This window comes from Cetorhinus maximus, chromosome 10 (genome assembly GCF_964194155.1).
Source record: "Cetorhinus maximus chromosome 10, sCetMax3.hap1.1, whole genome shotgun sequence".
In the NCBI taxonomy this organism is placed as follows: domain Eukaryota; kingdom Metazoa; phylum Chordata; class Chondrichthyes; order Lamniformes; family Cetorhinidae; genus Cetorhinus; species Cetorhinus maximus.
In genome coordinates, this window is record NC_135888.1 from 51,257,223 (window position 1) to 51,284,714 (window position 27,492).

Here is a 27,492-nt window from a genome sequence, read left to right on the forward strand (position 1 = left end):
GGAGCTGCCTGGTGCGATTCACTCTTAGACAGGAGCTGCCTGGTGCGATTTACTCTTAGACAGGAGCTGCCTGGTGCGATTTACTCTTAGACAGGAGCTGCCTGGTGCGATTTACTCTTAGACAGGAGCTGCCTGGTGTGATTTACTCTTAGACAGGAGCTGCCTGGTGCGATTCACTCTTAGACAGGAGCTGCCTGGTGCGATTCACTCTTAGACAGGAGCTGCCTGGTGCGATTTACTCTTAGACAGGAGCTGCCTGGTGCGATTCACTTTTAGACAGGAGCTGCCTGGTGCGATTTACTCTTAGACAGGAGCTGCCTGGTGTGATTTACTCTTAGACAGGAGCTGCCTGGTGCGATTTACTCTTAGACAGGAGCTGCCTGGTGCGGTTCACTCTTAGACAGGAGCTGCCTGATCTGCGATTTACTCTTAGACAGGAGCTGCCTGGTGCGATTTACTCTTAGACAGGAGCTGCCTGGTGCGATTTACTCTTAGACAGGAGCTGCCTGGTGCGATTCACTCTTAGACAGGAGCTGCCTGGTGCGATTTACTCTTAGACAGGAGCTGCCTGGTGTGATTTACTCTTAGACAGGAGCTGCCTGGTGTGATTTACTCTTAGACAGGAGCTGCCTGATCTGCGATTTACTCTTAGACAGGAGCTGCCTGGTGCGATTTACTCTTAGACAGGAGCTGCCTGGTGCGATTTACTCTTAGACAGGAGCTGCCTGGTGCGATTCACTCTTAGACAGGAGCTGCCTGGTGCGATTTACTCTCAGACAGGAGCTTCCTGGTGCGATTTACTCTTAGACAGGAGCTGCCTGATCTGCGATTTACTCTTAGACAGGAGCTGCCTGGTGCGATTTACTCTTAGACAGGAGCTGCCCGGTGCGGTTCACTCTTAGACAGGAGCTGCCTGATCTGCGATTTACACTTAGACAGGAGTTGCCTGATCTGCGATTTACTCTTAGACAGGAGCTGCCCGGTGCGATTCACTCTTAGACAGGAGCTGCCTGGTGCGATTTACTCTTAGACAGGAGCTGCCTGGTGCGATTCACTCTTAGACAGGAGCTGCCTGGTGCGATTCACTCTTAGACAGGAGCTGCCCGGTGCGATTTACTCTTAGACAGGAGCTGCCCGGTGCGATTTACTCTTAGACAGGAGCTGCCTGGTGCGATTTACTCTTAGACAGGAGCTGCCTGGTGCGATTTACTCTTAGACAGGAGCTGCCTGGTGCAATTTACTCTTAGACAGGAGCTGCCCGGTGCAGTTCACTCTTAGACAGGAGCTGCCTGATCTGCGGTTCACTCTTAGACAGGAGCTGCCTGATCTGCGATTTACTCTTAGACAGGAGCTGCCTGGTGCGATTTACTCTTAGACAGGAGCTGCCTGGTGCGATTTACTCTTAGACAGGAGCTGCCTGGTGCGGTTCACTCTTAGACAGGAGCTGCCTGATCTGCGATTTACTCTTAGACAGGAGCTGCCTGGTGTGATTCACTCTTAGACAGGAGTTGCCTGGTGCGATTCACTCTTAGACAGGAGCTGCCTGGTGCGATTTACTCTTAGACAGGAGCTGCCTGGTGCGGTTCACTCTTAGACAGGAGCTGCCTGATCTGCGATTTACTCTTAGACAGGAGCTGCCTGATCTGCGATTTACTCTTAGACAGGAGCTGCCTGGTGCGATTTACTCTTAGACAGGAGCTGCCTGGTGCGATTTACTCTCAGACAGGAGCTGCCTGGTGCGATTCACTCTTAGACAGGAGCTGCCTGGTGCGATTTACTCTTAGACAGGAGCTGCCTGGTGCGATTCACTCTTAGACAGGAGCTGCCTGGTGCGATTTACTCTTAGACAGGAGCTGCCTGGTGCGATTTACTCTTAGACAGGAGCTGCCTGGTGCGATTCACTCTTAGACAGGAGCTGCCCGGTGCGATTCACTCTTAGACAGGAGCTGCCTGGTGCGATTTACTCTTAGACAGGAGCTGCCTGGTGCGATTTACTCTTAGACAGGAGTTGCCTGGTGCGATTTACTCTTAGACAGGAGCTGCCTGGTGCGATTTACTCTCAGACAGGAGCTGCCTGGTGCGATTTACTCTTAGACAGGAGCTGCCTGATCTGCGATTTACTCTTAGACAGGAGCTGCCTGGTGCGATTTACTCTTAGACAGGAGCTGCCTGGTGCGATTTACTCTCAGACAGGAGCTGCCTGGTGCAATTTACTCTTAGACAGGAGCTGCCTGATCTGCGATTTACTCTTAGACAGGAGCTGCCTGGTGCAATTTACTCTTAGACAGGAGCTGCCTGGTGTGATTCACTCTTAGACAGGAGCTGCCTGGTGCGATTTACTCTTAGACAGGAGCTGCCTGATCTGCGATTTACTCTTAGACAGGAGCTGCCTGGTGCGATTCACTCTTAGACAGGAGCTGCCCGGTGCGATTTACTCTTAGACAGGAGCTGCCTGGTGTGATTTACTCTTAGACAGGAGCTGCCTGGTGCGATTTACTCTTAGACAGGAGCTGCCTGGTGCAATTTACTCTTAGACAGGAGCTGCCCGGTGCAGTTCACTCTTAGACAGGAGCTGCCTGATCTGCGGTTCACCCTTAGACAGGAGCTGCCTGATCTGCGATTTACTCTTAGACAGGAGCTGCCTGGTGCGATTTACTCTTAGACAGGAGCTGCCTGGTGCGATTTACTCTTAGACAGGAGCTACCTGATCTGCGATTTACTTTTAGACAGGAGCTGCCTGGTGTGATTCACTCTTAGACAGGAGTTGCCTGGTGCGATTCACTCTTAGACAGGAGCTGCCTGGTGCGATTTACTCTTAGACAGGAGTTGCCTGGTGCGATTCACTCTTAGACAGGAGCTGCCTGGTGCGATTTACTCTTAGACAGGAGCTGCCTGGTGCGATTTACTCTTAGACAAGAGCTGCCTGGTGCGATTTACTCTTAGACAGGAGCTGCCTGGTGCGATTTACTCTTAGACAGGAGCTGCCTGGTGCGATTTACTCTTAGACAGGAGCTGCCTGGTGCGATTTACTCTTAGACAAGAGCTGCCTGGTGCGATTTACTCTTAGACAGGAGCTGCCTGGTGCGATTTACTCTTAGACAGGAGCTGCCTGGTGCGATTTACTCTTAGACAGGAGCTGCCCGATCTGCGATTTACTCTTAGACAGGAGCTGCCTGGTGTGGTTCACTCTTAGACAAGAGCTGCCTGGTCTGCGATTTACTCTTAGACAGGAGCTGCCTGGTCTGCAATTCACTCTTAGACAGGAGCTGCCTGGTGCGATTTACTCTTAGACAGGAGCTGCCTGGTGCAATTTACTCTTAGACAGGAGCTGCCCGGTGCAGTTCACTCTTAGACAGGAGCTGCCTGATCTGCGGTTCACCCTTAGACAGGAGCTGCCTGATCTGCGATTTACTCTTAGACAGGAGCTGCCTGGTGCGATTTACTCTTAGACAGGAGCTGCCTGGTGCGATTTACTCTTAGACAGGAGCTGCCTGGTGCGGTTCACTCTTAGACAGGAGCTGCCTGGTGCAATTTACTCTTAGACAGGAGCTGCCTGGTGCGATTTACTCTTAGACAGGAGCTGCCTGATCTGCGATTTACTTTTAGACAGGAGCTGCCTGGTGTGATTCACTCTTAGACAGGAGTTGCCTGGTGCGATTCACTCTTAGACAGGAGCTGCCTGGTGCGATTTACTCTTAGACAGGAGCTGCCTGGTGTGATTCACTCTTAGACAGGAGCTGCCTGGTGCGATTTACTCTTAGACAGGAGTTGCCTGGTGCGATTCACTCTTAGACAGGAGCTGCCTGGTGCGATTTACTCTTAGACAGGAGCTGCCTGGTGCGATTTACTCTTAGACAAGAGCTGCCTGGTGCGATTTACTCTTAGACAGGAGCTGCCTGGTGCGATTTACTCTTAGACAGGAGCTGCCTGGTGCGATTTACTCTTAGACAGGAGCTGCCTGGTGCGATTTACTCTTAGACAAGAGCTGCCTGGTGCGATTTACTCTTAGACAGGAGCTGCCTGGTGCGATTCACTCTTAGACAGGAGCTGCCCGATCTGCGATTTACTCTTAGACAGGAGCTGCCTGGTGCGATTTACTCTTAGACAGGAGCTGCCTGGTGCGATTTACTCTTAGACAGGAGCTGCCCGATCTGCGATTTACTCTTAGACAGGAGCTGCCTGGTGTGGTTCACTCTTAGACAAGAGCTGCCTGGTCTGCGATTTACTCTTAGACAGGAGCTGCCTGGTCTGCAATTCACTCTTAGACAGGAGCTGCCTGGTGCGGTTCACTCTTAGACAAGAGCTGCCTGGTCTGCGATTTACCCTTAGACAGGAGCTGCCTGGTCTGCAATTCACTCTTAGACAGGAGCTGCTTGGACACTGGATGCAGGAGCTTTCCCATCACTCCAAAATGCCCATCTCTGCTTGGCATCCTGCCGTTCACCACCTGGAAAAGTCAGGAGCTTCATGTCACACTGAACTCTACATCTTAGTCAAAGCTTTTGAATACTTGTTGTTTTTGCCTAAATTGAAATTAAAAATCCAGTGTGATCTAGTGGCTGACCAGTGAATGCAAAGATTTTATCAAGAATGTAACAATGTGTTACAACGGAGGTGTATAATGAAAGGGTTCGTGCAATGATGTATAAATTAATAAGCTGCTGGTATTTAAAAAAATGGGCAAATCAATAATTTTCTCCATTTTCCAAGCTTGTGAGTCCTACTGTCCTTTGAGTCACTGGGATGGGTGCACCAGTAGTTGCTTGTAGCTCATGCTCCGGTTTATTCCTCTGCCCGCAGGTTATTGATCCCTCCCCAGCCCCTGATTCAGAATTGAGTGAATGGGACCACCTAACTGGAGCCTCTCTGGCACATGCCCACAACCTTTATTAAGACATCCACACTGTCACACCAAGGAGAAAACGCTAGGCACCTCTGACTTAAACAAGGGGCATTCCAATACAGACCATTTATTGATAACTGATCAATGGCTTTGTTTTGAGATCCTGAATGTGTTTATTCTATTAATTCACAGGCTGTGTTACTGAGTATAAAGTTGAACCTGCAGCCACACCTGGATATGGAAGAGGTAAGCAAACTGCTGCATTTGTGTTAGGAAATGGCAGAGTTAGGAAGAAGAGAGCAAAAAACGCCTACAAATCCCAGTAACTGCCAGTTGGTCCCAGTGAATCTTCAGGCTTAGAATAATGGAAAGTACAGCTTAACTAAATTCCAAGCATACTGAAAAATCCAAATCTTATCATTACTTTCCATTGGGGTTAGGGCTTCAGGAAGAATGAACTGGAGTGTAGTGGAGAGTTTTGTGCTTGGGGAGGGAGTGAGAAGATGCTGTTGATAAGTTTGATGTTTACAAAACACTGGCAGCACCTAGACACACTTCTAGGTCAATGTGCCTTTATGCTTTGCATGATGTGAGCTATGCAGCAATGGATGGGTTTAACATACAATGCCTTCATCTCTGACAACTGAGGTTGACTTCAGCTCAGGCTATTGGGATGTATATATGGGTCAGGTTCCACATGTACACTGACACCCAGCTCTACCTCTCCACCACCTCTCTAAACCCCTGCACCGTTTCTAAATTGCTTATCTGACATCCAATACAGGATAAGCTGAAATTTATTCCAGCTAAATATTAGGAAGACTGAAGACATTATCATGTCAATGAAGTATCACGAGGCATCTCGCTGCTCCTTGCCCACATTGTCAAGGGCACGTTGCACGAGGAGCACATCGATTCTCATGCTTGTCAGTGACCTCGGCTAATGTGCTTGGGGAGACAAGCCGATGCTGCATATTCAGCTATGTCACATTGCCTTGGGAATAGAAAGCCACACATATTACCATCCAATGAAGACAAACTCCACTTCTTAGCCACCGACTCCATTCCTGATCCTGACAACTCCTGAGGCTAAATCAGACTGTTCAAAACCTTGGTGTTGTATTTGAACTCTAGATGAGCTTCCCACCATATATCCGCACCATCATTGACTAAATTGAAACCACTGTCATAACATTGCTTGATTCTTCCTCTGGTCAGCTCATCTGATGCTGAAACTCTCATCCATATCTTTGTTATCTTCAGACTTGACTATTTCAACACTCTACTTTGTTGGCCTCCTATTTTCTACCCTCGAAACTTGAGATCATCCAAAATCTGCCCATGTCCTTCATCGCACCAAGTCCCATTCACCCAACATCACTCTGTTCGCTAACCTACTGGCAACTCCTCAATTTTAAAATTCTCATCCTTGTTTCAAATCCCTCCATGGCCTCACTCCTCCCTATCTCTGTACTCTCCTCTCACCTTACAAACTCCGCTATTTCTACACGGCAGTAATTCTGGCCGCCTTGAGCATCCCTGAATTTGATTGTTCTATGATTGGTGGTCATGTTTTCAGCTGCATAAGCCCTAAGCTCTGAAATTCCCTCCCTAAACCTCTCCACTTCTCTACCTCTGTCTCTTTCTCCTTTTAGACACACTTTAAAATCCTAATTGGATTTTATAATACCCTCTTAATACCCTCTTTGAGCTGGTGCTCATTTCTTTGATTGTGATTCTGTGACAAAGTGAGGGACATCTCATCTGTGTAGGTAACAATGTGGCACTGTGTTCGAAGTTTGTCTTCATTGGATGGTAATGTGTGTGGCATGATTTCTATTCCCAAGGCAATGCGACATAGCTGAATATGCAGCATCGGCTTGTCTCCCCAAACACATTAGCCGAGGTCACTGACAAGCATGAGAATCGATGTGCTGCTCGTGCAACGTGCCTTTGACAATGTGGGCAAGGAGCAGAGAGATGCCTTGTGATAGCTTCATTGATTTGAGTGTCGGTGCAAAGCTGGTATCCTCGGGAGGAGTCATATCTTTTCACCCCACTTGAGAATGGCCCACCCTCCTTGGTAATCTGTGGGGTAGAGGTCATGTTGTAGTGAGGTAACTCCAAATGGAGGCTGGCAGAGGTGTCCGCACAATCGGAGCAGGCAAAGGTTTGCAGGTGAGAAAATGATGGTCAGGTAGTTGCATCACTCTTGGTCAAAATGATTGAAGATGAGGTTGTCTCTGACAGCCCTGACACACCTCTGCTTGGCCATGGCATCTGGAAGAGTGGCTGTTCGATTTTTTTTGTTCTTATATTCCTCCCTGTCATCCTCACCTGAGGAGATTAGCAGCTCCTCTATTCCTTGATTGGCAATTCTTCTCCCCTTTGCAATGCCACATTGTGCAAGGCACAGCAAATGGCAGCAATCCTCTGTGGCGAATATTGTAAAGCTCCACTTGGACCGGTTAAGGCATCAGAAATGGATTTTAAGCAATCCAATGTTGTTCTCTATGTTTGCCTTTGTTGAGCAATGTGCAGTGTTGTAACACTGCTCCACAGGGCTTTGGGGATGACACATGGTGTCATGAACCACGTTCTGAGAACATTGCCCTCGCCACCCAGGATCTAACCCTGCACTTCAGCCGGGGCCTCAAATAGCAGCTGGGAGTTCCTTAAGATGTATGCATCATGGGAGCTCTCTGGGAAATGAGCACACTCCTGCATAATTGTTTCTTGGTGGTCACAGACAACTTGAATGTTATGGGAGTGAAACCCCCTTCCGATTTACAAATATAGCTGGTTGTTCCCGGGGAGCTCTAATGGCCACGTGAGTGCAGTCGATTAAACACTGTGGGAACTGCGTGATAGCCCTGAAGCCAACTATTCTCACGACCTGGCTATTAGCCTGGCTATTGTTGAGAACCTGATGAATTTGTTGGCCCTTCTGAACAGGTATTTGTTACCTCCCATATGCACCAATGTATTGTAGCCTGAGAAATGCCACACGTCTCCTGTGGAGCCCCGAAATGAGCCCCTGGAGTTGAAGTTTGGGGCCACAGTTACCTTGAAGACAACTGGCATACAGTTCCCTGCTAAACTACAGGGCTGCAGGTCTTGTTGTAGGAGCGCACCCAGGTGTGTAACCACCTCCCGAGAAAGGCTTAGCCATCTTGGCAAATGCTTCTCACGTATCTGGATGTAGTTGGTGCATGTTCTGAATATGCGTTGACCCACCAGTGCTCCTTGGTGATGAAGATGGCCTTGGTTGGCTTCCTCCTGACCTTCCCACTCGGCTGGTGCTGGCTGATGGCCTTGTGGCCTATGTTGTTGTGTGACCAAGGCCCTCCTGTGGTGAATCCTCTTCTCCGCCACTCTTGATTGCAAAAGATGGGGTGTAAGAGACCCATTGCAAATCCACAAAGTGAATTATGTGAAGAAGGCAGGAAAAGATGTGAGCACCTCTGTTGGCTTGGCTTTCATTCCTGCAGTTGACCAATGAGAATGCATGGCCCTCCCATGGGCCACCCTCAGAATTCCTCCCATTCTACAATGTCTGCCTCCCACAATAGCCTGACCTCCTGCGAGGTAACAGTTTCTCAGCAGTCATGTTGAGAAACTCTAACACTGTGACCCTCGAGGTTCCTCTCATTTCGCCTGACCTTCCCAACATTATTCTGCTCCTCCCCCTCATCATTCTGGACCATCCTACCATCTACCTTGACCCAGAGCCATTGACCCTCAACCTTCCATCTGTCACCCTCAACCTTTCTGCTGTCATCTTGGAGCCTCCGTCCAACATCCTTCACCTGCCTTCTCTGCCCACACTCTCCTCCCTCCATCGTAGCTCCCTGTTCTCGAGCGCCAATCTCTGCCCACACTCTCCTCCCTCCATTGTAGCTCCCTGCTCTCGAGCACCAATCTCTGCCCACACTCTCCCCACTCCATCGTAGCTCCCTGCTCTCGAGCGCCAATCTCTGCCCACACTCTCCTCCCCCTGCCGTACCTCCCTGCTCTCGAACATCAATCTCTGCCCACACTCTATTCTCTCCATCGCACCTTCCTGCACCCGAATACCAATCTCTGCCCACGCTCTCTTCCCTCCATCGTACCTCCCTGCCCTTGAGAACCAACCTTTCAACACCCACTGCCTTGTGCCACAGAGTTCACCGTGGAAACCTACTTACCTTTGTCACAATTATATAGAGCTGACTGCTGCACACTACCTTTAAATGATTGTGAACTGGGTGCCTTGAGATTCTCGTACACCACTGACTTAATCCTGAGGTTCAGTTTTCATTGAAAGTTGTTTCAGGTTAATGAGTATATATGGCATACAAATGTATTACAAGTATGAACCTGCCGCAGGCCGGCATAACTTTGGCATGCTGCTGACTTTATCTCTGCATCTCAACCCTCCATTGGGAAATTGAAATCCCGCATTCCGCCTAATTAAGCACATAACTTTTCGGCTCTTGTAGCCTTCATAAAATTCCGCCCAAGGTCTGCCCTGCCTGCGATGCCTCTATCACTCTGGGACTCTCCAGTCTGTGATGCCTCTATCACTCTGGGACTTTCGAGTCTGCAACGCCTCTATCACTCTGGGACCCTCCAGTCTGCGATGCCTCTATCACTCTGGGACCCTCCAGTCTGCGATGCCTCTATCACTCTGGGACCCTCCAGTCTGCGATGCCTCTAACACTCTGGGACCCTCCAGTCTGCGATGCCTCTATCACTCTGGGACCCTCCAGTCTGCGATGCCTCTATCACTCTGGGACCCTCCAGTCTGCGATGTCTCTATCACTCTGGGACTCTCCAGTCTGCGATGTCTCTATCACCCTGGGACTCTCCAGTCTGCGATGCCTCTATCACTCTGGGACACTCCAGTCTGCGATGCCTCTATCTCTCTGGGACCCTCCAGTCTGCGATGTCTCTATCACCCTGGGACTCTCCAGTCTGCGTTGCCTCTATCACTCTGGGACCCTCCAGCCTGCGATGCCTCTATCACTCTGGGATGCTCCAGCCTGCGATGCCCCTATCACTCTGGGACTCCCCAGTCTGCAATGCCTCTATCACTCTGGCACTCTCCAGCCTGCGATGCCTCTATCACTCACTACATGGCTGAAATCCAAACAATCATTGAACTGATTTTTCTCATTCTCCTGAACCTTAGCTGGTTTTGAACTCTGCAACCAGAGCCCGCCCCACACAAAGGGTGGGATTTTCCGCACCCACCCACCAGGATCTTCCGGTTCTGCCGCAAGTCAATGGACTTCTGGCTGGGGCGTCACCTCGCCCGCGGTGGGTCCCACCCACGACAGGGCCGGAAAATCCCGGCCAAAGCCCCAGATACTAGCACTGCACTCTCACCAAACTACGTTAATTCAGTGAATTGATTTCAGGCTCCTCACTGTACTTTTCTTCCATGGTCCTGCCCAGTACTGTTGTCTATCCCTGTGATACAGATGACACAAACCGTCTCGCTAACTGCAGGGTGAGAGAAGCTGAGGTCATTCTCCTTCGAGCAGAGAAGTTTAAGGAGAGATTTAATTGAGGTGTTCAAATTATGAGGGGGTTTAATGAAGTAATAGGGAGAAACTGTTTCCACTAGCAGGAGGGTCAATAGTTAGAGGACATAGATTTAAGTTAATTGGCAAAAGAACCAGACAGGACATGAGAATTTTTTTAATGCAGCATGTTGCTGTGATCTGGAATGTGCTGTCTGAAAGGGAGGTGGAAGCAAAATCAATAGTAACTGTCAAAGAGAATTGGATAAATTCTGAAGGGGAGCAATGTGCATGGCTGTGGGGAAAGAGCAGAGGGAGTGGGTTTAATCAGATAGCTCTTTCAAAGAGCCAGCACAGACATGACAGACCAAATGGCCTCCTGTACCATATGATGATATGAACTCACTCCAGTGCCTGGCCTGCACTGCTTCCTCACGAGGCCCAACTTTCTATTGTTTTCTTCTGCCCTCTGGAACTCCCACACGTCACTTTGCCTATGCTGGTTTTGAATAATCTATCCCTACTTCACCCCCTTCCTCCCTACACTGCCTGCTCAGTGTCCTGCCCCTCTGTACACCTCTGTAAGATGTTCTGTTCCTTCAGGAGCACAATTTAAATGCAAATTACCATCCAAGATTCAAATTGGGAGGTATCTGCCAAGGGGAAAATGAGAGTGCTGCTGTCTGTGAACTCAGGGCAGGAGAATTATATGGAGGTAGAAGTGGACAAACTGTCTTTTCTCCATTCAATCCCAGGACCTGACCTCTCATCATTCTTCATTCACAATACAATAGAAGGAACCCTCACTAACAATTTAATTCTCTTGATGCAGGTGTGCATTCCATTGCTCCTTCAGGATAAAGTGAGCCTGGTAGAGGCCTATGTATCTGATTATCCAGAGCTACAGCATTGTTTGTTGCAGCTGCTGGATTCGTGGTGCCATCCAGCGGTCAACACTGCTGACATCCAAAGGTATGGTCAGCTCAAGAGACATCACTGAGAGATGCTTAACAGCTCCTCCGCTTCGTCTGCTCGGTAAACACAGTGCCTGGTGTGGTACTAGCACTAAGTCATGCAGACTTAAGTCAGCCAGGGTCTTTATCATTACTAGTGTCTAGTGACCTCTGCTGCAGACTGCACATGCATGGATGTCAGGAGGTCAGGTTTGGAATTGACAATGATGCTACATTCCAATAGTTTACCCACACTCAATGTGTAAAATCAGGCTTGAAAATAACCAGTAGGTTAAGGTACTGGAGGGGTTCCAGCTTGCCTGAAAACTTACCCCAGCAAAAAAAAATCCCTCTTGTAAATACCATCGTCTCTCTCTGTTCCAAACTATCCCTCTATTGCCAATACAACCATCGGCGTCAATCAATCACCTTTTTAAATAAAATCTCTTTTGCCTTTTCATTTAAGAAGCGGAGGTAGAGAGAGAGAGACAGACAGACGGGGCCTCAAGCCCTGGTCACCAAGGAAGGGGAAGGGGACCGGGACCGAGCTAAGGAGTTGTTTTTAACTAAAACCAACCTTGCACTCGCCACACACTCTGAGCTGACCTTGGCGGAATTCATGCAAAAGTGGGGGTTGGAAGTGGGTTGCTTTTTGGCCTGGGTTTTCCCCCTCACCTGGCCTGGGGTGTGGATAGGTTTTTGGGGAGGGAGGGAGGGTGTGCGTGCGTGCGTGCATCCAGCTCACTCCCAGTATCAAGGTTGTCTCTCTCTGTCTCTCACACAGACTCTCTCTCACTCACTCACTCGCACATGCTCACTCACTTGCTCACTCACTCTTACTCATTTTCACACTTACAAACGCTCACTCACACACATGCTCACTTACTCACACTGTCACACACACACAAACTCGCTCACTCACACGCGCACACTCACTCACACAATCTCACACACACTCTCTCATGCACACTTACTTTCACATACATTTACTCACTGTTTCTCTCACACACTCTCTCACGCACACTCACTTTCACACACACTCTCTTTTACACACACTCATACTGACTCTCACTAAAACTCAGTCACACACTTTCAAACACACTCACCCACTTACACACGCAGATACTCACTCATACACTTACACTCATTCACACACTTACGTTCACTCAGTCACACACTTACTCACTTGCTCTCTCACACACTCACTCACACTCTCACAATTACTCACTCTCATTCACCCACAAACAATTACTCCCTCACTCACTCCCATTCACTTGCACATGCTCGTTCTCACACATGCTCACTCACTGGCACAGATGCTTATTCACACATACTCATTTACACTCTCACTCACTTTATTTCTCATTCACTCATGCACACGTTCTCACATACACTGAGGCTCACACACATGCTCTCGCTCTCACGCACGCTCACTCTCTATCACTCATGCTCACTGTCTTACACACACACACAATTACTCGCTCACACACCATTACTCTCACTCACTCACACTCAATCTCTCACTCTCACATACACACTCAATCTCTCACACTCAATCTCACATACATTTATTCTCACAAACTCTCTCATATGCTTACTCTGTCTCTCTTACACACACACTCTCTCACACACTCTCACTGACGCACACACACTCATTCACCCTCTCTCATACACATATGCTCACACAAACACACTCACTCTCACTCACACATACACTCACACATACACTCTCTCACACTCTCCCTCTCACTCACACAATCACCCTCTCACTCTCTATCTCACACAAGCACTCACACACACACTCACTCACTCATTCATTTGCACATGCTCACTCACTCACATTCACTCACTCGCACATGCCAACTCACTCACATACACACGCCCACTTACTCTCACACACACGCACACGCCCAATTATACACACGCACACACGCCCACTCACACACACATGCACACACACCCACTCACTCACACACATGCACACACGCCCACTCACACACACACACGCCCACTCATTCTCTCACACGCCCACTCATTCTCTCACACGCCCACTCACTCTCACACGCCCGTTCACTCTCACACGCCCACTCACTCTCACACGCCCACTCACTCTCACACGCCCACTCACTCTCACACGCCCACTCACTCTCACACGCCCACTCACTCTCACACGCCCACTCACTCTCACACGCCCACTCACTCTCACACGCCCACTCACTCTCACACGCCCACTCTATCTTACACACATTCACCCACACACAATTACTCACCCACTTTCATTCACTCGCACATGCTCACTCACTTGCGCTCACACACGCTCGGACACATGCCTGCTTACTCACACACATGCCCGCTCACCCTCACACACATGCCCGCTCACTCTCACACACACCCGCTCACTCTCACACACACCAGCTCACTCTCACACACACCAGCTCACTCTCACACAGACCAGCTCACTCACACACATGCCCGCTCACTCACACACACACCCGCTCACTCTCACACACACAATTACTCATTCACTGATTCACTCGCACATGCTCACTCACTCACTCACACTCACAATTACTCACTCACTCTCACACAATTACTCACACTGTCACTCACACACAATTACTTATTCACACACACACTCACTCATACTCACAATTACTCACACACACACGCACATGCTTACTCACATGCTCACTCACGCACACGCCCACCCGCACTCTCACATGCCCAATCACACACGTCCACTAAAACTCTCACACACGCCCTCTCACTCTCAAGCATACCCCTCACTCTCAAACACGCCCACTCACTCTCAAACACGCCCACTCACTCTCAAACACGCCCACTCACTCTCAAACACGCCCACTCACTCTCATACACGCCCACTCACTCTCATACACGCCCACTCACTCTCATACACGCCCACTCACTCTCATACACGCCCACTCACTCTCACACACGCCCACTCTCCCTCACACACTCATTTTCTCACACACACTATCTCACACACGCTCACTCACTCAATCTCATTCACTCGCACATGCTCACTCACCCGCGCTCACACACGCTCACTCACACACACACCACCGCGCGCACACACACACCCCTGCTCACTCTCACACACACCCTCTCACTTTCACGCACGCCCGCTCACTCTCACACATGCCCACTTACTCACACACACGCCTGCTCACTCACTCACTCTCTCTTACTCACTCACTCTCACTCTTGCTCGCTCACACGCGCGCACTTGCTCACACGCGCGCACTTGCTCACACGCGCGCACTTGCTCACACGCGCGCACTTGCTCACACGTACTCACCCAATCTCTCTCATGCACACTTACTCTCATGTACACTTACTCACTCTCACACACACTCTGTCACACATACTCGCTCACTCTCTCATGCACGCTCATATTCCCACTCTCACGCACAATTAGTCACTCACTGTCTCACACATTTGCTCACTCACTCTCATTCACTCACATGTGCTCACTCACTCACTCTCACACATGCTCTCTCACACACACACACACACACACACACACGCACGTTCGCTCACTCACACACATGCCCGCTCTCTCACACATGCCCGCTCACTCGCGCACGCACACACTCACTCGCTCACACACAATTACTCACTCATTCATATTCACTCACACATGCTCACTCAGTCACTCATTCACACACGCTCACTCACTCACGCACATATTCGCTCACGCACACACATATTCACTCACACACACACATTCACTCACTCACACACATGCTCACTCAGTCACTCTCTCACATGCTCACTCAGCCACTCATTCGCACACATGCTTGCTCACTCACACACACGCCCACTCACTCTCTCACACAGCCACTCACTCTCACACACACCCATTCACTCAAGAACATGGTCATTCATTCACAAGTATGCTCGTTCACTCAAACACGCTCACTCACTCTCACACCTACTCACACATGCCCACTCTTTCACACACACTCACTCTCACAATTACTCACTCACTCTCATTCACACACAATTACTCACTCATTCACTCACTCACACACGCTCACATGCTCGCTCACTTGCACACGCTTGCACAGGCTCACTCACGCTCGCTCACTCACTCACACTCACTCACTCACATGCCTACTTTCTTTCACACATTCACACTCTCACACTCTCCCTCTCATGCACACACACACACAATTAGTCATTCACTCTCACTCACAGACAATTACTCACTCACTCACTCTCACACACTCACTCACTCTCAAGGGCAACTAGAGATGGGTAATAAATGCTGGCCCAGCCAGCGAAGCCCACATCCCGTGAATGAATAAAATAAAACACACTCACACAGACATATGCCAGCTCACTTGCACAAATGCCTGCTCACTCACACACACACACTCACTCACTCACACAATTACTCAATCATTTTCACTCGCACACAATTACTCTCTCTCTCACTCTTACCCACTCGCACATGCTCACTCGCTCACACACGTGACCGCTGTCACACACACTCACTCGCTCACTCACAATTACTCAATCACTCTCACTATCGTTCTCATATGCACTCACGCTCACACGATTTCTCAATCACACTCACTCACACACAATTACTCACTCATTCACTCACACATGCTCATTCACACACATGCTCGCTCGCTCACACAGATGCTCGCTCACACAGATGCTCGCTCACACAGATGCTCGCTCACACAGATGCTTGCTCGCTCACACACATGCTTGCTCACTCACACACATGCTCGCTCACTCACACACATGCTCGCTCACTCTCATGATCGCTCGCTCACACACACGCTCGCTCACTCATGTACGCACACGCACACACAAACACACACTCTCACTCTCACACAAGCTCGCACACTCTCTCACACACTTGTTCACTCACATATGCCTGCTCACTCTCTCACATGCCCGCTCACTCACTCACTCACTCTCACACACACTACTCTTTTATAGAGGAAGTGAAGCGAAGGTTTACCAGACTGGTTCCTGGGATGGCAGGACTGACATATGAGGAGAGATTGAGTCGGTTAGGATTATACTCGCTGGAGGTCAGAAGAATGAGGGGGATCTTATAGAAACCTATAAAATTCTAACAGGACCAGACAGGGTAGATGCAGGCAGGATGTTCCCGATGGTGGGCGAGTCCAGAATCAGGGGTCACAGTCTGAGTATACGAGGTAGACCATTTAGGACCGAGATGAGGAGAAATTTCTTCACCCAGAGAGTGGTGAGCCTGTGGAATTCGCTGCCACAGAAAGTAGTTGAGGTCAAATCATTGTATGTTTTCAAGAAGGAGTTAGATATAGCTCTTGGGGCGAAAGGGATCAAAGGATATTGGGAGAAAGCGGGAGCAGGCTATTGAGTTGGATGATCAGCCATGATCATAATGAATTGCGGAGCAGGCTCGAAGGGCCGAATGGCCCACTCCTGCTCCTATTTTCTTTGTTTCTATGTTTTACACACGCTCACACATAAGCACTTTCACACACATACTCTCTCTAACACACACATTCACTCTCACTCACAAAATTACTCATTCTCTCTCTCTCTGCCTCACACACGCAAGCTCACTCACTCTCACACGCGCTCGCTCAGTCTCACACGCGCTCGCTCAGTCTCACACGCGCTCGCTCAGTCTCACACGCGCTCGCTCGCTCTCACACGCGCTCGCTCGCTCTCACACGCGCTCGCTCGCTCTTACACGCGCTCGCTCGCTCTCACACGCGCTCGCTCGCTCTCACACGCGCTCGCTCGCTCTCACACGCGCGCGCTCACTCTCACGCGCTCGCTCCATCCCTCACAAGCTAGCTCAGTCTCATGCGCTCGCTCAGTCTCACGCGCTCGCTCAGTCTCTCACGCGCTCGCTCAGTCTCTCATGCGCTCGCTCAGTCTCTCAGGCGCTCGCTCAGTCTCTCAGGCGCTCGCTCAGTCTCTCAGGCGCTCGCTCAATCTCACGCGCTCACTCACTCACAGACACACACATGCCCAATCGCCCATACACACGCCCGCTTGCCCACACAGACGCCCTCTTGCCCACACACATGCCCGCTCACTCTCACACATGCCCGCTCACTCTCACACATGCCCGCTCACTCTCACACATGCCTGCTCGCTCACACACACGCCTGCTCGCTCACATACACGCCCACTCGCCCACATGCTCACACTCACATACGCCCACTCACTCACTCTCACACACTCGCTCACACTCACTCACATTGTCTCACACTCTCACACACACTCTTACACATGCTCACATACTCACTCACATACTTACAAATTCACTCACTTTCACACACACCCACTCGCTTACTTACACACACTTACTCACTCACTGACTCGCACACACTCACTTGCTTACACACACTCACTTGCTTACACACACTCACCCGCTCACTCTCTCACACACAATTACTCATTCACTCACTCTTATTCACTCACACGCTCACTCACTTACTCTCACTCACTTGCACATGCTCACTCACAAACACGCTCACTCACTTGCATGCTCACTCACTCTCACGCGCTTGCTCACTCACTCTCAAGCGCTCGCTCACTCTCAAGCGCTCGCTCACTCTCACGCGCTCACTCACACGCTCTCGCTCACTCACGCGCTCGCTCACTCACACGCGCTCGCTCACTCACACGCGCTCGCTCACTCACACGCTTTCGCTCACTCACACGCGCTAGCTCTCTCCCACGCGCTCGCTCTCTCCCACGCGCTCGCTCTCTCCCACACGCTCGCTCTCTCCCACGCGCTCGCTCTCTCCCACGCGCTCGCTTTCTCCCACACGCTCGCTTTCTCCCACACGCACATTCTCTCTCATACACACACTCTCTCACACACACACACACACACACACACACACACTCTCTCTCACACACACACACTCTCACACACACACTCTCACACACACACTCACATACACACACTCACACACACTCACGCTCACGCACTCACTCTTACGCACACCCTCTCACTCACTCACTCATGCACTCTCACACACGCACTCTCTCTCACACACTCTCACACACACACACGCTTACAAACTCACTCACTTTCACTCACACACACTCTCTCACACACTCTCTCACACACACTCTCACACACACTCTCACACACACTCTCACACACACTCTCACACACACACACACTCTCACACACACACACACTCTCACACACACACACACTCTCACACACACACACACTCTCACACACACACACTCTCACACACACACTCTTAAGCACACCCTCTCACTCACTCACTCTCTCTCATGCACTCTCACACACATTCTCTCACACGCTCACTCTCACGCATGCATACTCTCACTCACACTGACTCTCACTGTCACTCTCACCCACTCACTTACACACATTCACTCACTTACATATGCACTCACTATCACAAACTCTCTCACCCCTGAGCCTAGGAGGTTGGGAAATTTTTTCATTGCGAAGACGTTCAGGACAACTGTGAAGGGAGCAGGAATAATAGTGGCAAGGCCCACTTCCTCTCTGCCCTGTCTAACATTCCCGCTTCCTCTCTGCCCTGTCTAACATTCCTGCTTCCTCTCTGCCATATCCAACATTCCTGCTTCCGCTCAACCCTGTCTAATATTCCTGCCTTCTCTCTGCCCTGTCTCACATTCCTGTTTCCTCCCAACCCTGCCTATTATTCCTGCTCCCTCCTGGCTCTCCCTAACATTCCTGCTTCCTCCCGGCCCTGTCTAACATTCCCACTTCCTCTCAGCCCTATCAAACATTCCCCCCTTCTCTCTGCCCTGTCCAACATGCCCGCTTCCTCTGCCCTGTCCAACATGCCCACTTCTTCTCTGCCCTGTCTAACATTCCCACCTCCTCTCTGCCCTGTCTCACATTCCTGTTTCCTCCCAACCCTGCCTAACATTCCTGCTCTCTCCCGGCCCTCCCTAACATTCCCACTTCCTCCCGGCCCTGTCTAACATTCACACTTCCTCTCGGCCCTGTCAAACATTCCCACCTTCTCTCTGCCCTGTCCAACATTCCTGTTTCCACTCTACCCTGTCTAACATTCCTGCCTTCTTTCGGCTCTGTCTCACATTCCTGTTTCTTCCCAAACCTGCCTATTATTCGGGAGGCCCTCCCTAACATTCCCACTTCCTCTCAGCCCTGTCAAACATTCCCGCCTTCTCTCTGCCCTGTCCAACATGTCCGCTTCCTCTGCCCTGTCCAACATGCCCACTTCCTCTCTGCCCTGTCCAACATTCCCTCTTCCTCTCGGCCCTGGCCAACATTCCTTCCACTCTACCCTGTCTAACATTCCCTCTTCCTCTCGGCCCTGCCTAACATTCCAGCTTCCTCTCGGTCCTTTCTAACATTCCCGCATTTGTTGGCACTGTCTAAATGTTCCTGCCTCCACCTGGCCCTATCTAACATTCCCGCTTCCTCCCGGCCCTGTCTAGACATCCCTTCTTAAATTTTCCATGATTTCAATCATCGTCAAGCATTAAAGTGTAAAGTGTCTGTCTCTCACTCTCCGGTTCTGTCCCTCTCCCGCCGGTACTGTCGGTCTCTCTCCCTCCGGTACTGTCTGTTTGTCTGTCTCGCTCTCTCTCTCTCTCTTGCTCTCTTTCTCTCTCCGGCACTGTCTGCCTCTCTCTGTCTCTCTCCACTAATGTCTGCCTGTCCTTCTCCAGCACACTGTCTATGTGTCTTTCTCCGCTACAGTCCTTCTGTCTCTCTCTCTCTCCGTCACTGGCTGCCCCATCTCTGGTACTGTCTGTCTGTCTCTCTCTTCTCTCTCCCTCTGGTATTGCCTGTCCTACTGTCTGTCCATCTCTGTCCTGTACTTTCTGTATGCATCTCTCTCAACAATGCTGTCTGTCTCTCTCTCCGGTGCTGTCTGTCTCTCTCTCCGGTACTGTCTGCCCCTCCCGCTGGTACTGTCTGTATGTCTCTCTGTTCTCTCTCCCTCTGGTAGTGTCTGTCCTACTATCTGGTTCTGTCTATCTGTCTGTCTCTCTCCTGTACTGTCTCTATGTATCTCCCTGCCCCGTAGAATCTGTCCCTCTCTCCAGTACCCTCAGTGTCTCTCTCCAGTATTGTCTGTCCATTCTCCTCTCATTCTCTCTGGTACTGTCTGTTTGTCTCTCTCTCTGGTGCTTTCTGCCTGTCCCTCCGACACTGTCTGCCTATCTCTCTGATACTACGGCTGTCCCTCCCTCCAGTACTGTCAGTCCCTCCCTCCGGCGCTGTCCCTCCCTCCCTCCAGCGCTGTCAGTCAGTCCCTCCCTCCGGTGCTGTCAGTCAGTCCCTCCCTCCCTCCGGCGCTGTCAGTCAGTCCCTCCCTCCCTCCGGCGCTGTCAGTCAGTCCCTCCCTCCCTCCGGTGCTGTCAGTCAGTCCCTCCCTCCCTCCGGCGCTGTCAGTCAGTCCCTCCCTCCCTCCGGTGCTGTCAGTCAGTCCCTCCCTCCCTCCGGTGCTGTCAGTCAGTCCCTCCCTCCCTCCGGCGCTGTCAGTCCCTCCCTCCCTCCAGTGCTGTCACTCCCTCCCTCCCGGCCCTGTCGGCCCCTCCCTCCCTCCCGGCCCTGTCGGCCCCTCCCTCCCTCCCGGCCCTGTCGGCCCCTCCCTCCCTCCCGGCCCTGTCGGCCCCTCCCTCCCTCCCGGCCCTGTCGGCCCCTCCCTCCCTCCCGGCCCTGTCGGCCCCTCCCTCCCTCCCGGCCCTGTCGGCCCCTCCCTCCCTCCCGGCCCTGTCGGCCCCTCCCTCCCTCCCGGCCCTGTCGGCCCCTCCCTCCCTCCCGGCCCTGTCGGCCCCTCCCTCCCTCCCGGCCCTGTCGGCCCCTCCCTCCCTCCCGGCCCTGTCGGCCCCTCCCTCCCGGCCCTGTCGGCCCCGTCTGTCTGCCTCTCCTCTCTCCCTCTGGTTCAGTCTGCCTGTCTGTCTCTCTCTTGTACTGTCTGTTTGTATCTCCCTGTCTGATATAACCTGTCTCTCTCTCCGGTACCGTCTGTCTCTCTCTCTCTCTGGTACCGTCTGTCTCTCTCTCTCTCAGTACCTTCTGTCTCTCGCTCTCTCTCCGGTACCATCTGTCTCTCGCTCTCTCTCCGGTACCATCTGTCTCTCTCTCTGTCTCTCTCTCTCTCCAGTACTGTCTGTCTCTCTCTGCCTGCAATACTGTCTGTCTCTCTCTGCGATACTGTCTGTCTCCCTCTGTTTGGCACTGTCTGTCCCGCAGCCTCTCCGGTACTGTCTTCCTGTCGCTCTCTCCAGTGCTGTCTGTCTCTCCCACTGGTACACTCTGTCTCTTTCGCTGGTACTGACTGTCTTTCAGTCTGGTTGGCTCTCTCACCCTGTCTCTGTCTCCGGTACTGTATCTCTCTCTCTCTGGGCGCTGTCGCTCCCCCTCTCCCTCTCCGGGCGCTGTCGCTCCCCCTCTGTCTCTCCGGGCGCTGTCGCTCCCTCTCTCTCTCCGGGCGCTGTCGCTCCCTCTCTCTCTCCGGGCGCTGTCGCTCCCCCTCTCTCTCTCCGGGCGCTGTCGCTCCCTCTCTCTCTCCGGGCGCTGTCGCTCCCCCTCTCTCTCTCCGGGCGCTGTCGCTCCCCCTCTCTCTCTCCGGGCGCTGTCGCTCCCTCTCTCTCTCCGGGCGCTGTCGCTCCCTCTCTCCCTCCGGGCGCTGTCGCTCCCCCTCTCTCTCTCCGGGCGCTGTCGCTCCCCCTCTCTCTCTCCGGGCGCTGTCGCTCCCCCTCTCTCTCTCCGGGCGCTGTCGCTCCCCCTCTCTCTCTCCGGGCGCTGTCGCTCCCCCTCTCTCTCTCCGGGCGCTGTCGCTCCCCCTCTCTCTCCGGGCGCTGTCGCTCCCCCTCTCTCTCTGGGCGCTGTCGCTCCCTCTCTCTGGGCGCTGTCGCTCCCTCTCTCTCCGGGCGCTGTCGCTCCCCCTCTCTCTCTCCGGGCACTGTCGCTCCTCCTCTCTCTCTCCGGGCGCTGTCGCTCCCCCTCTCTCTCTCCGGGCGCTGTCGCTCCCCCTCTCTCTCCGGGCGCTGTCGCTCCCTCTCTCTCTCCACTACAGTCTGTGTGTCTCCCTCTCTTTCCGCTACAATCTCTCTCTCCCTGGTGCTGTCTCTCTCTCTGCTACAGTTGGTCTCTCTCTCTCTCTGGTGCTGTCTGTCCCTCTCTCCGGCACTGTGTCTCTCTCTCTCTCTCCGCTATAGCCTGTCTTGCTCTCTCTCCCTGCTGTAGTCTGTCCCTCTCTCCGCTGCAGCCTGTCTCTCTCTCTCTGTCCGCTACAGTCTCTCTCTCTCTGGTGCTGCCGGTCTCTCTCACTCTCTCCGGTGCTGCCTGTCTCTCTCTGTCCGGTGCTGCCTGTCTCTCTCTGTCCGGTGCTGCCTGTCTCTCTCTGTCCGGTGCTGCCTGTCTCTCTCTGTCCGGTGCTGCCTGTCTCTCTCTGTCCGGTGCTGCCTGTCTCTCTCTCTCCGGCACTGTCTGTCCCTCTGTCCGCTGCAGCCTGCCTCTCTCTCTCTCTCCGGTGCTGCCTGTCTCTCTCTCTCTCTCCGGTGCTGCCTGTCTCTCTCTCTCTCTCTCCGGTGCTGCCTGTCTCTCTCTCCGGTGCTGCCTGTCTCTCTCTCCGGTGCTGCCTGTCTCTCTCTGTCCGGTGCTGCCTGTCTCTCTCTGTCCGGTGCTGCCTGTCTCTCTCTCTCCGGCACTGTCTGTCCCTCTCTCCGCTGCAGCCTGTCTCTCTCTCTGTCCGCTACAGTCTGTCTCTATCTCTCCGGTGCTGCCGGTCTCTCTCACTCTCTCCGGTGCAGCCTGTCTCTCTCTCTCTCTCCGGTGCTGCCTGTCTCTCTCTCTCTCTCCGGTGCTGCCTGTCTCTCTCTCTCTCTCCGGTGCTGCCTGTCTCTCTCTCTCTCTCCGGTGCTGCCTGTCTCTCTCTCTCTCTCCGGTGCTGCCTGTCTCTCTCTCTCTCTCTCTCCGGTGCTGCCTGTCTCTCTCTCTCTCTCTCTCTCTGGTGCTGCCTGTCTCTCTCTCTCTCTGGTGCTGCCTGTCTCTCTCTCTCTGGTGCTGCCTGTCTCTCTCTCTCCGCTGCTGCCTGTCTCTCTCTCCGCTGCTGCCTGTCTCTCTCTCCGCTGCTGCCTGTCTCTCTCTCCGCTGCTGCCTGTCTCTCTCTCCGCTGCTGCCTGTCTCTCTCTCGGCTGCTGCCTGTCTCTCTCTCGGCTGCTGCCTGTCTCTCTCTCGGCTGCTGCCTGTCTCTCTCTCTCTCCGGTGCTGCCTGTCTCTCTCTCTCTCTCTCTCTCTCCGGTGCTGCCTGTCTCTCTCTCTCTCTCTCTCTCTCCGGTGCTGCCTGTCTCTCTCTCTCTCTCTCTCTCTCCGGTGCTGCCTGTCTCTCTCTCTCTCCGGTGCTGCCTGTCTCTCTCTCTCTCTCCGGTGCTGCCTGTCTCTCTCTCTCTCTCTCTCTCTCTCCGGTGCTGCCTGTCTCTCTCTCTCTCCGGTGCTGCCTGTCTCTCTCTCTCTCTCTCTCTCCGGTGCTGCCTGTCTCTCTCTCTCGCTGATGCTGCCTGTCTCTCTCTCTCTGGTGCTGCCTGTCTCTCTCTCTCTCCGCTGCTGCCTGTCTCTCTCTCTCCGGTGCTGTCTGTCCCCCACTCTGGTACTGTCACAGAATCACACAGTGCAGAAACCCATTGAGTCTGCACTGACACGTGAGAAACACCTGACCTACCTACCTAATCCCATTTACCAGCACTTGGCCCATAGCCTTGAATGTTATGACATGCCAAGTGCTCATCCAGGTACTTTTTAAAGGATGTGAGGCAACCCGCCTCCACCACCCTCCCAGGCAGCGCATTCCAGACCGTCACCACCCTCTGGGTAAAAACGTTTTCCTCACATCCCCCCTAAACCTCCTGTCCCTCAGCTTGAACTTGTGTCCCCTCGTGACTGACCCTTCAACTAAGGGGAACAGCTGCTCCCTATCCACCCTGTCCTTGCCCCTCATAATCTTGTACACCTCGATCAGGTCACCCCTCAGTCTTCTCTGCTCCACCGAAAGCAACCGAAGTCTATCCAACCTCTCTTCATAACTTAAATGTTTCATCCCAGGCAACACCCTGGTGAATCTCCTCTGCACCCCTTCCAGTACAATCACATCTTTCCTATAATGTGGCGACCAGAACTGCACACAGTATTCCAGCTGTGGCCTCACCAAGGTTCTATACAATTTCAACATGACCTCCCTACTTTTGTAATCTATGCCTCAATTGATAAAGGCAGATGTCCTATATGCCTTTTTCACCACCCCACTAACGTGCCCCTCCGCCTTCAGAGATCTATGGACACACACGCCAAGGTCCTTTTGTTCCTCAGAACTTCCTAGTGTCATGCCATTCATTGAACACTTCCTTGTCAAATTACACCTTCCAAAGTATATCACCTCACTTTTCAGGGTTAAATTCCATCTGCCACTTATCTGCCCATTTGACCATCCTGTCTATATCTTCCTGTAGCCCAAGACACTCAACCTCACTGTTAAGCACCCGGCCAATCTTTGTGTCATCCGCAAACTTACTAATCTTACCCCCCACATAGTCATCTATGTCGTTTATATAACTGATGAATAATAGGGGACCCTGTGGTACGCCATTGGACATGATCTTCCAGTCACTAAAGCATCCTTCTGTCATCACCCTCTTTGTCCTACAACGAAGCCAATTTTGAATCCACCTTATCAAATTACCCTGTATCCCATGTGCATTTGCCGCCTTTATAAGTCTCCCATGTGGGACCTTGTCAAAGGCTTTGCTGAAATCCATATAAACTACATCAACTGCACTACCCTCATCTACACACCTGGTCACCTCCTCGAAAAATTCCATCAAATTTGTTAGGCATGACCTCCCTCTGACAAAGCCATGCTGACTGTCCCTGATCAAACTTTGCCTCTCCAAGTGGTGATAGGTTCTCTCCTTAAGAATTTTCTCCAATAGTTTCCCTACCACCGACATGAGACTCATTGGCCTGTAGTTCCCTGGCTTCTCTCTACAACCCTTCTTAAATAGCGGAACCACGTTAGCTGTTCTCCAGTCCTCTGGCACCTCCGCCGTGGCCAGAGAGGAACTAAAAATTTGGATCAGAGTCCCTGCGATCTACTCCCTTGCCTCCCTCAGCAGTCTGGGACACAAATTATCTGGACCTGGAGATTTGTCCACTTTTAAGCCTGCCAACACCTCCAATACCTTGTCACTCCCTATATCAATTTGCTCAAGAACCTCGCAGTCTCCCTTCCCGAGTTCGATACCTTCATCCTCATTTTCTTGGGTGAAGGCGGATGTGATGTATTTGTTCAACACTCTACCAATGTCCTCTGTCTCCACCCACAGATTGCCCCCTTGGTCCCTACTCTTTCCCTGGTTATCCTCTTCCCATTGATATACTTATAGAATATCTTGGGATTTTCCCTACTTTTACCAGCCAAAGCTTTCTCATATCCCCTCTTTGCTCTTCCTAATCGCTTACTGTCTGTCTGTCCCTCCCTCTGGTACTGCCTGTCCCTGCCTCTGGTACTGCCTGTCCCTCCCTCTGGTACTGCCTGTCCCTCCCTCTGGTACTGCCTGTCCCTCCCTCTGGTACTGCCTGTCCCTCCCTCTGGTACTGCCTGTCCCTCCCTCTGGTACTGCCTGTCCCTCCCTCTGGTACTGCCTGTCCCTCCCTCTGGTACTGCCTGTCCCTCCCTCTGGTACTGCCTGTCCCTCCCTCTGGTACTGCCTGTCCCTGCCTCTGGTACTGCCTGTCCCTCCCTCTGGTACTGCCTGTCCCTCCCTCTGGTACTGCCTGTCCCTCCCTCTGGTACTGCCTGTCCCTGCCTCTGGTACTGCCTGTCCCTGCCTCTGGTACTGCCTGTCCCTGCCTCTGGTACTGCCTGTCCCTCCCTCTGGTACTGCCTGTCCCTCCCTCTGGTGCTGCCTGTCCCTCCCTCTGGTGCTGCCTGTCCCTCCCTCTGGTGCTGCCTGTCCCTCCCTCTGGTGCTGCCTGTCCCTCCCTCTGGTGCTGCCTGTCCCTCCCTCTGGTACTGCCTGTCCCTCCCTCTGGTACTGCCTGTCCCTCCCTCTGGTACTGCCTGTCCCTCCCTCTGGTACTGCCTGTCCCTGCCTCTGGTACTGCCTGTCCCTCCCTCTGGTACTGCCTGTCCCTCCCTCTGGTACTGCCTGTCCCTCCCTCTGGTACTGCCTGTCCCTCCCTCTGGTACTGCCTGTCCCTCCCTCTGGTACTGCCCGTCCTTCTCTCCGGCACACCCTTTCTCTCTCGCTCTCCGGCACACACTTTCTCTCTCACTCTCTGGCACAGTCTATTTCTATGGTCTTGTCTGTCTCTGTCTCTCTCCCGTGTAGACTTTTCTTCCAGCCCTGTTTCTCTGTCTCTCTCTCTCCGGTCCTGCCTCTCTCTCTCCGGTCCTGCCTCTCTCTCTCCGGTCCTGCCTCTCTCTCTCCGGTCCTGCCTCTCTCTCTCCGGTCCTGCCTCTCTCTCTCCGGTCCTGCCTCTCTCTCTCCGGTCCTGCCTCTCTCTCTCCGGTCCTGCCTCTCTCTCTCCGGTCCTGCCTCTCTCTCTCCGGTCCTGCCTCTCTCTCTCCGGTCCTGCCTCTCTCTCTCCGGTCCTGCCTCTCTCTCTCCGGTCCTGCCTCTCTCTCTCCGGTCCTGCCTCTCTCTCTCCGGTCCTGCCTCTCTCTCTCCGGTCCTGCCTCTCTCTCTCCGGTCCTGCCTCTCTCTCTCCGGTCCTGCCTCTCTCTCTCTCTCTCTCCGGTCCTGCCTCTCTCTCTCTCTCTCTCCGGTCCTGCCTCTCTCTCTCTCTCTCTCCGGTCCTGTCTCTCTCTCTCTCTCTCTCCGGTCCTGTCTCTCTCTCTCTCCGGTCGTGTCTCTCTCTCTCTCCGGTCGTGTCTCTCTCTCTCTCCGGTCGTGTCTCTCTCTCTCTCCGGTCGTGTCTCTCTCTCTCTCCGGTCGTGTCTCTCTCTCTCTCCGGTCGTGTCTCTCTCTCTCTCCGGTCGTGTCTCTCTCTCTCTCCGGTCGTGTCTCTCTCTCTCTCCGGTCGTGTCTCTCTCCCTCTCCGGTCGTGTCTCTCTCCCTCTCCGGTCGTGTCTCTCTCCCTCTCCGGTCGTGTCTCTCTCCCTCTCCGGTCGTGTCTCTCTCTCTCTCCGGTCCTGTCTCTCTCTCT

General features: G+C 52.5%; 1 protein-coding gene across 10 annotated transcripts in view; it reads left to right on the forward strand.

Moving 5' to 3' along the window:
* Positions 1–27,492, forward strand: part of exd3 (exonuclease 3'-5' domain containing 3) — a 567,474-nt gene that overhangs the window by 157,657 nt on the left and 382,325 nt on the right. For all 10 annotated transcript variants that reach the window (XM_078550476.1, XM_078550481.1, XM_078550475.1 and 7 more), the window contains 2 exons: positions 5,036–5,089; positions 11,183–11,322. In XM_078550476.1, coding sequence (XP_078406602.1) covers positions 5,036–5,089; positions 11,183–11,322 — 194 coding nt within the window. The remainder of the gene's footprint in view (positions 1–5,035; positions 5,090–11,182; positions 11,323–27,492) is intronic.